The sequence below is a fragment of the Colias croceus genome, chromosome 24 (assembly GCF_905220415.1).
Source record: "Colias croceus chromosome 24, ilColCroc2.1".
Classification (NCBI taxonomy): domain Eukaryota; kingdom Metazoa; phylum Arthropoda; class Insecta; order Lepidoptera; family Pieridae; genus Colias; species Colias croceus.
This window is the reverse complement of record NC_059560.1, coordinates 2,048,565-2,062,668: the sequence shown is the minus strand read 5'-3', so window position 1 is coordinate 2,062,668 and position 14,104 is coordinate 2,048,565. Positions and strand designations below refer to the sequence as shown.

The 14,104-nt window shown below is 32.3% G+C and overlaps 1 protein-coding gene across 1 annotated transcript; it reads right to left on the bottom strand.

The window, feature by feature from the left end:
• Positions 1 to 1,316: 1,316 nt before the first annotated feature.
• On the bottom strand, positions 1,317 to 7,457 carry LOC123702808. The gene is made up of 12 exons (XM_045650609.1): positions 7,299 to 7,457; positions 6,785 to 6,870; positions 5,186 to 5,267; positions 4,638 to 4,719; positions 3,978 to 4,149; positions 3,402 to 3,627; positions 2,700 to 2,838; positions 2,405 to 2,528; positions 2,108 to 2,228; positions 1,704 to 1,753; positions 1,529 to 1,589; positions 1,317 to 1,454 (listed from the first exon to the last, which is right to left on the bottom strand). Exons 1-12 carry the CDS (start codon positions 7,434 to 7,436, stop codon positions 1,347 to 1,349), a joined length of 1,389 nt encoding a protein of 462 aa, XP_045506565.1. The 5' UTR covers positions 7,437 to 7,457; the 3' UTR covers positions 1,317 to 1,346.
• Between the last annotated feature and the right edge of the window lie 6,647 nt (positions 7,458 to 14,104).

Below are 14,104 nucleotides of genomic sequence, written 5' to 3'. Positions count from 1 at the left end.
GAATAGAACAACTTAAAATTTTAATAATAATCAAAGTGCTGTTGTAATTTTGCAACTGTATTCGCTAAAACAACTTTAAAACTGTTACGTCAATGTGTTGTTGTAATTTTTGCGGCAGTCTGCGTTGTATATTTTGTTTTACGTTTATCGCTTATGCTTTACACTTATGCGGTGTTGAACTTGACTGTCAGTGCAGTAAGTGTTGTAAGTGTGGTGTAGAGGATCCTGAATAAAGGCACTAAAATAATAAAATGTAACTAAAATCAAAAATAATTACTATGTGTCCTTGATAATATATTTGTGTCTAATTTTAATGTTTATGACCATGGTTTTAAAATAAATATAAAATTATTTCATAATTCCAAAGCTGTTATGATTCTTTAAAATATGTGATGTAGTAGCAAAACTATGTGTTTTATTTTTATTGTTAGGTACATAAGTATAGTATTAACAGAATTTCAAATATCATAATAAAACAAAAAATATATTTATTCAACACTTTTATTTACAACATAACGGTATTACATAACAGTATCAAAACGGTACCGAATATCATTTCATTTACAACAAAAACATCGGTATTAAATAACGGTATCTTAATAATAATCATCATCATCTCTGCAATCTTCACAACACTCGTCCATACCGCAGAGGTGAAATAACCAAATACAAAGCGTAATACAGAAGATACATCTTAAACATCTACCACAGGAATTACAGCAGCAGCAACACATAGTTTATTTCTTAGAAAACTTCTATCTTTATCTATTTATCTTATTTTCACATTTTTATCAACTATATTCAAGATATTTTCAATGGAATACTCGGAGCTCCACGAATCTTTCCTAATTTATGAAAATATACCTATTATTTTATATAATCTAAGCCAGAAGGCAAGTATTTCATAAGTAACGTATTTTTCTGAAAGGTCCACGTCAGTATGACGGAATTTAGAAGAATTAGGGGTACCAACATTACAGTATCTACCTAATTGAGTAAAGAGATCTTATTCTAATAAATTTAGCATTTCTTGTAATTTTTTTTTATTGAAAATTAACGCCCAATGCCTAGACGTTAGGTACCTAGTGCTAGTTTTCGTTTTACGTTGCATTGTGCATTTCTATCGAGTACCTATTTTGCTACAAGAACAAGCTACGTAGTTAAGAATTTCCATTTTTAGAATTATTTTCCTTATAAAATCATCCAAATCGGTGATGTGGTTTAGCCATGAAAGCATAACAGACAGACAGATAGACAACCTATCTCATTTAGGTATATGATAATATAATATGGATTCAGGTAAAAAAAGAAACAAATTTTTCAAATCACACAATATATTTCCATTATTATGACGAATCTCCCATATTACTAATCTTGAAGCCAGTATCTCTAAACAGCTGATCGACGTCATCTCTGTCTATCATTAGTGAAGCGATCCGACGATCGTTATTAGCCTGCAATTAAAATACAATCAAATTATAATTAGATCGATAAAACCCAATTTTAAATGGATGTGTAGATTTCTCACCTCTGAAGATCTTTCTATAGGTTTTTCCACTGGTTTACTCAAAAGGGCATTTGCTCCTGGTCTGTAATTATTAAAAAACGATTACTATATTTTAATTATTAAAAAAAAAACTAATTACCTACGTCTAACTACCTAATAGGTAATTAATTATTAGCAAATGTACTTAGTTATTTACCTGATCGGTCTGTGTTGCGTTTGCTTCCACTTATGTCTGGCTACTTGTATCTACAAAACAAATAGGTATTTAAAATAAGTTGTATGTTTACCTACTAACTACTTAATCGTACTATTTATATAAATCTATACTAATATTATAAAGCTGAAGAGTTTGTTTGTTTGTTTGAACTCGCTAATCTCGGGAACTACTGGTCCGATTTGAAAAATTATTTCGGTGTTAGATAGCCCACTTATCGAGGCTATATATCATCACGCTACGACCAACAGGAGTGAACACGGGGTTGAAACCGCGCGGAGCAGCTATAATTAATTAATAGCTAAATTAATTATAATTATAGTACAAAATAATAGACAACTTCAACCTATATACTATAAAGTTAATATCTTCAATATTACCCTTACCCTTTGCGTGTAATCGACATCAGCATAAGTCTCAGATACATGAGTTTCTTCATGTTCTTGCACATGATATTTTTCGAAACGAGGCAATTTATCCGCTACTTTGTTCTGTTCCAATTCATATCTATAAGATTTCAATTGATTTAATAAATTATGTCAAAAAAACAACTGTACTAACTATTTTTTTTGCCAAAATACAGGAATGCCTAAAATATTATTTTTTCGTTTTTAATTCACGGCAGAATTTTTATTTTCCATTAATCAGAACCTTAATTTATTATTTATAGCATGATATACTACCGCACTTCACCAAAATACGGTTTCCTGGATGTCATGATTCGCATTTTCTTCCTTGTAGTATATTGCTGACCGTCCAGTTCCATTGACAATCTATCTATTACCCTTATAGTCGTTTTGGTTTCAGCTGTAACAAAACACATAGCTTAAATGTGTGTCTTGGGCTCAATTTTTTTGTAAATCTCACTACTAGTAATACTATTTTTACAACAACTACTTCTAATACCATGCTTCTAATACTACATCTTCTATTACTCATACTACTATTACTACTAATTTTAACCACAAATTATTGTACCTTGATATCTTTTGGAAGTCATTTGTTTTTTCGGTTCCGCGTTTCCAGTATCCTGCCTATGTACGTTCTCTTGTTCATCATCATCATCATCATCATAATCATCATATTTCTCATCACTGTCCGGAGGCTTGTGTCGAACCTAATATAAAAGCGACATATTAAAATTTACTCTATGATTATGACTCTAGGGCCAACATACATCTACATGTTTTATTCCATCGCGACTAGAACAATGAATTCGCTTTGGTATGGAGAATAGTATTCATTATGGACTCGTAAGTTGTTCGTCTAATGAATACCTATAAAATAATATAACCTAATGATATAATATTATAGAAACCCGATATTAATATTATATGTAAAAAGGTGTAGAAATCTGGGTAACTTATCCAAACGTGACATTTAATACAAGAAAATAGTAACTCCAGGGATTCAAAACTTAGACGATTATTTGTAGTATATTTTATATTTTATTTACTATTTAGGTTCCGTGCAGACAGAGAGCGTTCTGCGTTCTGCGTTCCGCGTTCTTTGTGATGCGAAGGATCTATAGCGCAGCGCCGCGGTCTGACTGCGTTCTGTGTGCGCCGGCGGAACGCAGAACGCTCTCTGTCTGCACGGAGCCTAACATTGCATTTATATATTAAAATTACTACTCCATAACAATACCGTACCTATATCAAAAATAGAACCAAAACTCACGGGCGCACATAGCAGCGGATAAGTCGACCGAACCTTCCTAGCAGTATGCATCGGGCACACCGCCAGTGGTCCAGGGTTCAGCGTCCTCTCTCCCAGCATGTTAGTGTGAGAGAAGTCACAGACGAGCAGTAGCCGAGTGTGGGTGGTGCCGTGGCGGACAGCACCACAGCCCACCGCGCGGAGCGTCCATACAGCTAGCTGGCTGAAGTGGCCCCATACGTTGCCTCTAGTGATAAATTTGGGAAAAAAGGAAAAAAAATCTAGCCATTCGTCTGGGTAAGTAGGAAAAAATATTGGTGAATTATAGATATATTAGATAGGGCTTTTTGGAAAAGAAGAAATATTTTTTAAGGTATATAAAAATGGCGCTGCAGCCCGCGAGAAGCGTCGATACAGGTAGCTGGCTGAAGTGGTCCCATACGTTGCCTCTGGTGAATTGCCAGGGGAATTCTTAATTATCGAATACATTATCAAATAATTTGTTATGTAGAGGCTTACTAAAAATTCTTTCCTACCCAAAAAAGTCTTCATAAGATTCCACATGTTAATATTATCCCTGATTAAATATAATTCTACCTAGCAGCCAATCGAAACGGCCCAGTGATCTGCTTCGGTGACACGCGACGTCTCTCCCCCCACCACGCATCGAACACACGCCTGATCACGCGTTGTGCGGTCAGTTCCTCCGACACGCTCGAACGACGCCAACGCACTTCGCCGACGCTCTGCCCCGCGTGTGGGTAGCGGACTGGAGTAGTGTTGATATACAAAATATTGTTAATTTTTCTTGATTGTGAAGGAGAAAAAATTGTTTGCGAATAAAATTATCTATTGATATTTTTTTAAGCTTGCATAGCTTCTATCGCGGGCCTTGAGCGCGGGGACCGAATCGAGAAATTCCGTAACGAAAAAATCTCACGCTCCCCACTCCGACGGGCTCGGAGGTGTGGCTTGAAGGCATGCTATGCAATAGCTTTACCGCGGCAGTCCCCGAGTGACACCTGTTACCTACTAAGAATATAGTTGCTTTTATTTCAACTAATTAAAGAGTTTATGAAAATTCACATTATAGGTAGGTAACTACCTACAGTTGCGTGCCTTACTAGGAGAAATAATAGTCTTGTATAGAGTCGCAAAAAAATCAAATATTAAACAAATGAATTAGCTTTCTGAATAATTTGGAATAAAATATACTAGGTTTTGACTTGTCTTATTATTGGCGACAGTAATTCATACCTGTAGCTCTGCAGTCATCGTGTACAAATTGGCACTGGTCAGCTAACCGTTGCGCCAAGTGAGCGAGCTCTCGGTCCCATTCCTGTCGCAAAATATCCAGTATTTTAAGTAACTTTCATTACAGTTAACTATTACTTATTTATGTACATTAAGATTCGAATTTTGTGAATGTATGAATGACAAAAAAATGATTTTATAATTCTTGCGCATTTTGTAACATACAAAAAACTACATCTAATACGGCCTTGGTCAGTGGCAGTTATGTATATATTTCGGCGTGCGCCTGATGTTCGACTATTTGAATACGAATAAACCGTTATAATTCGGTATCTACTTGATGTTTGGTATTCTATACCTACTTAATATTATAAAGCCGAAGAGTTTGTTTGAACGTGCTAATCTCAGGAACTACTGGTCCGATTTGAAAAATTATTTCGGTGTTAGATAGCCCATTTATCGAGGAAGGCTATATATCATTACGTATGACCAACAGGAGCGGAGTTAGTATTATATATCGTAAAGCATTAGTAATAATAAATATATCTCACCACGCACATCATAACCTGTGGCTTAGGTAAGATCGCTCCGCCTCGCACCCGCTCGCTGCCCGCCGCGATCCGTTGTCTACGCCTTAACAACACGTAGACTATGAGGAGAAACGCGTGATAAACTATGTATAGCTATGCGAAGATATAATCTAGTAAAGCATTTGTAGAAGATTTTTCGTTAATGGTACTGAAAGTTTTCATAAAAGTTCCGCAGATTGAACAAATTACCTAAGCCTAATTTTCATATATTTATTTAACTATTTATTGTACCACACCATTTAAAATTACAGTACATAGTACACTAGGTATAATAATATAGTTGTATAGATGGGATATACTTAGGTTAGGTAACAACAGTATAAATAAAAAGGCAGCTTTCTATTTTATCTAGAGCTTTATAGGTATTTATGGAAACATGCAAGTAAAGCAGCAGGCTAAGTACCTATAGTTGATATTTCTATAACATAATTTCAAGACAGCCTTAGGGGCTGTCCATTAATCACGTGAGGCTCGAAAGGGGGGGGAGGGGTCCATCAAAACATCACGAAATATCACAAGGGGGAGGGGGGGTAAAGTAATATATCACGTGTATTTATTTTTCAAAAAGCGCGCGATACTCAACCGAAAAGCGGCGTTACATATGTATTTATTTTTAGTCAAACGCGTACAACTTTTTCGCATATCTTTCATTACTTTTATGTCATTCAAAAACAAACTGCAATCTTTCTGTCTACCTCTGAACGTTTATTATAGTAGTCTTTAATTTACTATAATAAAATTAGACGATACTTATAGTTACCAGTATTTTTTTATAAATAAAAAATTTATTCTTTGCAGGTACGAAAAAATACACGTGATATAGGGGGGAGGGGGGAGGGGTAGTCTTAAACCTCACCACGTATCACCAAGGGGGAGGGGGGTCAAAAAATACCAATAAAAAAAATAACAAAAAATACGTGATTAATGGATGGCCCCTTATCAAATGAAGAATGAAAATTTGAAGTTCTGAATGCCAAATATAGTCCAAATAAAACAGATTGAAAATTACGCTAAAATAAAAATATTGTAACTACTATTCTAAAAATATCTCTATCGCTCCTATCGCTGCATGAGTCATTTTTGTTAACTACAAAACTATCTCAAATCTACGATGACCAATTTTCAGATATCGTATAATTTCAGAGAAATTGATATGAAGTTTGTCAACGATTCCTACAACCTATAAAACTGATAACATATCTACCCTTGTATGATGTATCAAAATTGTAGGTACCTATGATTAATGCGTTGTGTATGTCTCGTTGCGATTAAAAAATAACTAAATTGTATTTAAACAGAGTCAACCAAAGTCAGAGTTTAACAATGCAAGGGGAATATTCCTTTATCTCTATATTTCTACCGTAAAATATATTAAACAACTAGCGGTCCGCCCCGGCTTCGCCCGTGGTACATATTCACGTTTTCTCTACATAAGAACCATCCTCGAACTTCAAGGAATAAAATAAAAAAAGAATTAACGAGATCGGTTAAGCCGTTCTCAAGTTATGCGCTTTTTGGGATTCATTTTTATATATAAGAGAAGATATGTGTTATAGGTACCTGTTAATGTAATGCGTTATAAAATGTCTCAAATCACTGGTGAACTTGATTTTTGTGTAGTTGCTACAGACGGGGCTCGCTCCAGGCTGTAATTAGTAAAAATTTACCTATAAATTATGAATTATGATTTTAAATCAGCCAAGATCTTGCTAGCAGCTAGAGCAATCGAATTCTAGTTACTCTTTCGGTTTCTATGTGTCTAATTTCTCATTTTTATAAAGCACTAGCTTTCAACCCGCGGCTTCGCGCGCGCAGTCAAAGAAAAACCCGCATAGTTCCCGTTCCCGTGGGATTTCCGGGATAATAGGTACCTATCCTATGTCCCGGGATAAAAAGTAGCCTATGTCCTTTCTCGGGTATCAAAATATCTCTATACCAAATTTCATGCAAATTGGTTCAGCAGTTAAGGCGTGATTGAGTAACAGACAGACAGACAGAGTTACTTTCGCAATTATAATATTAAGTATGGATTTCAATGCTATAAAGTATAAATCAAGCTCCCAGTTATACTTACAACAGGGAACTGACAGGCAACATGTCGGCCCTTCCCCTGGCACAATCGACGATACCGCAGAGAGCAGTACGGCTGATCATCTAATAGAACCGCTGCAGCTAGTGTCAAGAACAGGTATGGGATTGCTCTGGTCGCCATTTTGATATTACTGTAATTGTGCAAAGCTGAGAATTTTTTCTAGAATAAGTACCTATTGTAGACATGATAATAAACTTATTTTTGCTCATAATTACTGTTTCATTTCACTTGACCTCCCCTGGGTATAGTAAATTCATTACGACATTATTTATTTAGTGGTTGGTGATGAGGTTATGATTCATATAGAGTCTTTAATATTTCAATTACATAAAGTCAAAGTTGTAATGTTACCATCTATCTTAGTATATATAAATCTCGTGTCACAATGTTTGTCCTTAATGGACTCCTAAACCACTTAACCGATTATAATAAAATTCGCACACCATGTGCAGTTCGATCCAACTTGAGAGATAGGATAGTTTAAATCTCAAATCGTTTTAGAGAAAGCGGGCGAAGCCGCGAGCGGTAAGCTAGTAATATTATAAAAATGAATCGCAAAAAGTGTTGGTAAGTGCATAACTCGAAAACGACTGAACCGATTTTGTTAATTCTTTTTTTATAATATTCCTTGAAGTACGAGGATGGTTTTTATGAAAAAAAGCGTAAACATGTAGGTACCACGGGCGAAGCCGGGGCGGACCGCTAGTTTAATATAAACAAATATTTTAAAAACTATATTATTGCATTGCTAATAGAACGTTCGTTTGCGACATTACTACCATAATGATGTATTTAGATAAATATTTAGTACAAAGCTAATGTGATACTGACAGCTATAATATTATGTTTTGTTATTATAAAATGTTATACATCAAGATAATAGGTAATAAGTACGCTATATCCGGAACATGGTACCTAAATCTAAACTGATGCTGCATCATCTATAAATTTAGCCTAAAAATATATCACAGATATATTATTATGTACTAAAATAGTAATGCTAAGTATTAATGAAATAGAAAGAATACATTTTTCTTACATTTTTTTCCAGAATCAGACATATCTCCTCATAATATAAAATAAATAAACTCCTCCAAAATATAAAATAAACCTTAACAAATTTTCCTTCAATTTGAAGTTCTAAATGTCAAAATAAAACAGATTGAAAATTAGGCTTTAAAAAATAAAAATATTACACTACTAGCTTCCGCCCGCGACTCCGTCCGCGCGGAAAAATTAAGATTTATTTTTTTCTACGTATTTTTCCGGGATTAAAAGTATCCTATTTTATGCCCAGGATAATAAAGTATGTATGTAGTATATATACCAAGTTTTCACGTGATGCCTGAACATACAGACAGACAGACAAAAACTTTTTTAATCACATATTTGGGTTTGGTATCAATCCAGTGCTAATTATTTTTTCAATATTTTCAATGTACAGAATTGACCCTTCTACAGATTTATTATATGTATAGATTCTAAGAATGTCTCTATCCTATCGCTCCTATCGTGCTCCTATCGCTGCATGAGTCATTTTTGTTTACCACAAAACTATCATATAAATAGATAATAAAAAGGTATTTCCTGAAATTACTAGATGTACATAGATTAATCTATACCACAAACTATGCTTGTACTACGGAAAGTAAAAATAACGTATATAAAAGCAATTAGTGGATTGGGAATCGAACCCACGCATGACACATTAATACTCATTAATACTTCTTCACACTCTGTAACCTATGCTTATATTATAAAGCTGAAGAGTTTGTTTGTTTGAACGCGCTAATCTCAGAAACTACTGGTCCGATTTAAAAGCTAACCAAACGAAAGATGAAAATGATGAAAAAAGTATTCCCAAAAAGAACTGTGCCTATTCAGATAAAATCTTGTTTGTAATAGCATATGACATATTTTATGTTACCACATTGTTAGTTTAGGTAGGTACTAATAAAAAAAAACTACAATAAATGTTCGTTAAATTTTATTAGGAAATACAATAATTTATATATCAGGATATTTACAACGCTCGTTACACGTTTACGCTTAACTAATAATATATAATTTCAACAAAATTACACATCTATTCGATATTTTTATCATACACGAGTGTGGGCACACCTTAATTTTACAATAAAATATTTTACAAATACTGTATTATTGCAACTATAGCGTATTTACAGCTAAATGTATCTTATTAATCTTGGAAAACATGATGTAACGTTTAAAAATAATACTAAACAATTTTATTTCGAACATTGAGGACCTACACGAACAAAGGTAAAAAATATAAAACCCTACGACATCTATATGGCATCTAATCATATAATAATACAAAAATAGTTATTTGTGAATACAAAAGTTCGTTTGGCAACTATTATATGAACTTGAATGGATATAAACCCACACTCTTTTAATAAGAACACTATAAACGGCCTTAAACGGGGCAGTTCGTTAAAGTTCGACAATCGAACTATTACATTTAACACGTGTTTTTTTAACAAAATAGCAGCCGAGTGATACTTGTATATACTATGATAAGTGTGTTTGAAAAATTGAGAAATTACAAAATAAATATTTAGTTTAGCTTAATATAAAAATACAATTGTGATGAGTTAACTAAAATCTACTTAAATTTGTTTACATGTCACACAATACTCAAATATATCGCCATTTGATAAAATAATAATAACATTGGATTACTGGAGTTCATTTCTAATTAAAATTACAAAACAGAAATATTTTAAAATACATTATTTTTAGTTCCTTTTCACAAGGCTATTAAAAATCGTTTATTTCATTCCATTAGAAAATCTACAACATAATCTTAAATCTAACATAATAATAATAAAAAATAATAAATAACATAATTCCTAAATATTCACATTAAATTGTGACATTCATCAGGATCGAATAAAAATTGTGAAAAGTGCATGAAAATAATTTACTGGCTTGAGATAGTGACTAAGAAAAATATATGCATCTCTCTCTAACATTACTATCAGGCATATGTAGTTAATATAGCGCGCTCTTTCCTTAACAAGAATGTAAAATAAAATTTGGAAGCGATTAATATTAAATCATTCATACTTATTAATGCATAATTTTATTAAAAAAAATAATGCTAAAGATCTTGCATTCATATCATATTATACGTATTTTATTGATATTTTTAATGTCTTAAAAGCAGCTACAATAACTATTACAATAAAAAAAATAAAGATTAATAAACTCATTCAATATTTTTGACTTGTTTCACGTTACAAAACATACAAAATACATTTTCATTCACTGGTGTGACAAATAAAATTTTAATCGCATATTAATTTCAAATTATTCAGCCGAGATAACTTAAAATACTACATTTTTATATTTTTTTCCAACTCATAGAAAGTCGACTCACTCAAACAACTCAGACTCATTCATACTCGATCAATAGTCACTCATATACGTACATGGGAACGAAATGCACACAAACATAACGAAGGCACGACACTGACAACTTATAAGGGACAATAATATGAGGTAGACATGAGTGAGCTTACCTTTACGTATATACCATGAGTGAGTTTTGTATGGAATAGCGTCTTTATTATGCATTTTGTCGTATAGATTAAAGGAAGTCAGTTTTTTTATTTTCTTCTCAGCTATATGATAAATAGCACTTTATTTAAGTGCACCATACATAAAATAAAATAACAATTTAACAATATTTTTACACAAAAACGCACGTCTGTAGCTGCCCTAATGCATGCCGTGCCTCCGTGTGTACCTAGCCTAATATTGTCAAAACTAAGGGATTGCTTTAGTGGCAGTATCTAATGGGAAGAGTAGACATGAGATCAAAGGAGATTGACTTGATATTACAGTGATGTATGAGTTTCTTTTTAGGGGAGCTACCATTTATTAAGTATAGTATAAAAAAAGAAATGTAAAAAGTATTAAAATTATAAAGATTCAAGGTTATTAGCGTATTTTATTGATAAATTAGCCCCCCACGATTTAAGTGAAGTTTTTTATGAAATATGCGTTCAACTTTATGACTATAAAACTATCAGATCTTCAGGTGTAAAAAGACTTTAAATCTCTCTCAATTTTATATTGGTCTATAGCCTTAGACGGAACTTACATATAGTTAGACTAGTTTTACGAATGCGGCTTCGCCTGCGTAAACAAATAAAATTCTCATGGGAATGAACATTCATTCTCTAGCTAACTGACATGAAAATCGTATCATAAAACTGAACGAAGAAAAACTCATTTAAAATAATATTAAGGATGGATTGCACCTTAAGGACATGAGTACCATTTTAATAACTGTCGCCAAACGCGAGCGAAGCGAGAAACTCAACCTTATCGTAACGTCATAAAGTCGAACGCATTTTTGAAAAAATGATATTCATGCATAAAATTAATTTAATGGGGAATGATTAAGTGGTGAAATCTCATCGAAATTGGCCTAGCATGATTTTGATTTATGAAATGAGTGAGGTAATTGGCAGTTTGACATCTAGTGCATTGGGATAAATACTAAACTAAGGTAATTTCTAAACTGTGTTTTCAATTTTGTATAACAGTTTCTGTTCATCTGTCATATTTTAACATCAGAATCGCTAAACGAAAATGGGTGAAGTTTGATATGTAGATAGGTCTTATATAATATGCTTGCTATAGACATAGATAATTGTAGATATTAAGAAATATAGTATATAGTATAAGTAAAGAAAAAAAGTAAGTCAAGCAGTCTATTTTTTGACGCAGAAGTAAAACTCTCGATTTTCGTTAATTATTAAATAAATGAATAGAGAAAAAAATATATAAATTCAAGAATCACAATTTAGAAATTTCCGTGTTCACTTAACCCAAAACACTGAACCTAGGGTAGGAAATCACATAAAAAATGATAACCTAACTCCTATTATATATCCTAAAACTCGAATAAAATACTATACTATTATGACTATGTTATTTAATTTAATATTTATAAGGCATTGTGTCCTATTATATTGATTTATTACGAAAATCCTTGAACATTTTTTTTTTCGGTATTTAGTAAATTGAAATAAACATAATAAATAAATTAAAATTTGATTTGTCATTCATAATTAATCTGACACAAAACCAATGTATTACGAAGAATAAAATGTATTCAGATATTGACATTAAAATATGGTAAACACGTATAAAATTAAAAAGCACAAAAATGAAAAAACATAACATAATATGAAAAAAAGGTAATTTTGAAACTTTTGCAAGGTAACTGAAAAAATGCATAGGTATATTATGAAACATATTAATATAACGTAGGGCTACACTAAAAATATATTATCCTACTAATGGTGGATGGATGTGTGTGTTTGTTACTGTTTCACGCAAATACTACTGAACCGATTACAATGAAATTTAGCACACATATAGAGGGTAACTTGGATTAACACTTAGGATAGGTTTTATCCCGAAAATCCCACGCGAACGGGAACTATGCGGGTTTTTCAAACTCAAACTCAAATTCAACGCGGGCGAAGCCGCGGGCGGTAAGCTAGTTTAAAATAACTATCGATTCTTATGCATGTACAATATAAAGTACATATTATTTTGTACATGCATAATCTTTTAAAATTTATCGATGCATGTAAAACCAACGTAGGTAGCTTGTTTTATATATTTAACCAATATCCATACATTTTAAACTTCGCAATTATTTAAATGCAAGCCTATACACGATTTACACATCAGTCATCAAAAATTCAAAATATACTTGTCATAGCTGCGTTATATATACATTTTCGTACTTATTACTATGACCTTAAGAGTTATAGTCCATTGCTACGCGAGGCGTATAGCTGACTAACCATTTTTGATACTTTATATTAAATTAATGGAATAAGGAAAATAAATTCATTAACAGCAATGTTTTCTTTTTTTACGTAACTACAAAAGATTTAAAAATTAATATTTTTTCTGTAGAAATCACCTCGCGTAGAAATACACTAAAATAATATTTTTTGTATTAAATTTTATATCATTCGTGTAAAAGCATCTATACTGTGTTTAAAATATTAAAGTTTACAATTTTTATTGCATGAGAAATAATATTAGTTGCCTAGGAAGTTAATTTTAATACTAGATCAAAAACACTGTGACCTAGGGTATTATAACCTAGGTAACCTAGGGAATAAAAAAAAATAATTGTTCGAAATAAAACAGAGTTTATATTAATAGTAAAATAATAACGTATTTCATATTGTATATAGTAAAATAATAAAATAAAAATTATGCTATGTCATGATTTAAAAAATGCTAATTTTATTATGGTAAGATTCTACGAATAATTCAAATGTTGACATGATTTTTTTTCGTTATAAAATTTATAACTCCTTTTTGATATAGTTTGGGCTTACACAGTTTTTCTACCAATACAAAAACAATTAGTTACGTATAAATTGGTAGTTATTTCAAAATTCAACGATCTAAAAGAAAGAAGTATTTCATACAAGTCACGTAACAAAAAACATCACTTTTTAAGGATTGAACAGAAATGATAAAAAAGCTCATTGATATTTTGGGTAGTTCTATTTTCCCATCTAAACGTGCAAGCCCAAACCAATTTCCGTTTGTATAAAAACCAACCAACAAATAAACATCAAACTATCACACAAAATATATTCCGAAACAAAAACCGTTCTATTTTCAAAAACACTCGTAATCCGCTAGAGCTTATCAACGGAGCGAACACACATGCGTCCGCTTCGAGCGCTGGACGCGTACTGACCAGGGGGGTGAAA

Coding starts and splice junctions, on each gene's coding strand:
- LOC123702808 (XM_045650609.1), bottom strand. CDS start 7,436: ATGGCGACCAGAGCAATCCCATACCTGTTCTTGACACTAGCTGCAGCG. Junction 3,628..3,977: donor CCGTTTCGATTGGCTGCTAG/GTAGAATTATAT, acceptor ATTTATCACTAG/AGGCAACGTATGGGGCCACT. Junction 2,529..2,699: donor GACTTCCAAAAGATATCAAG/GTACAATAATTT, acceptor GTTTTGTTACAG/CTGAAACCAAAACGACTATA.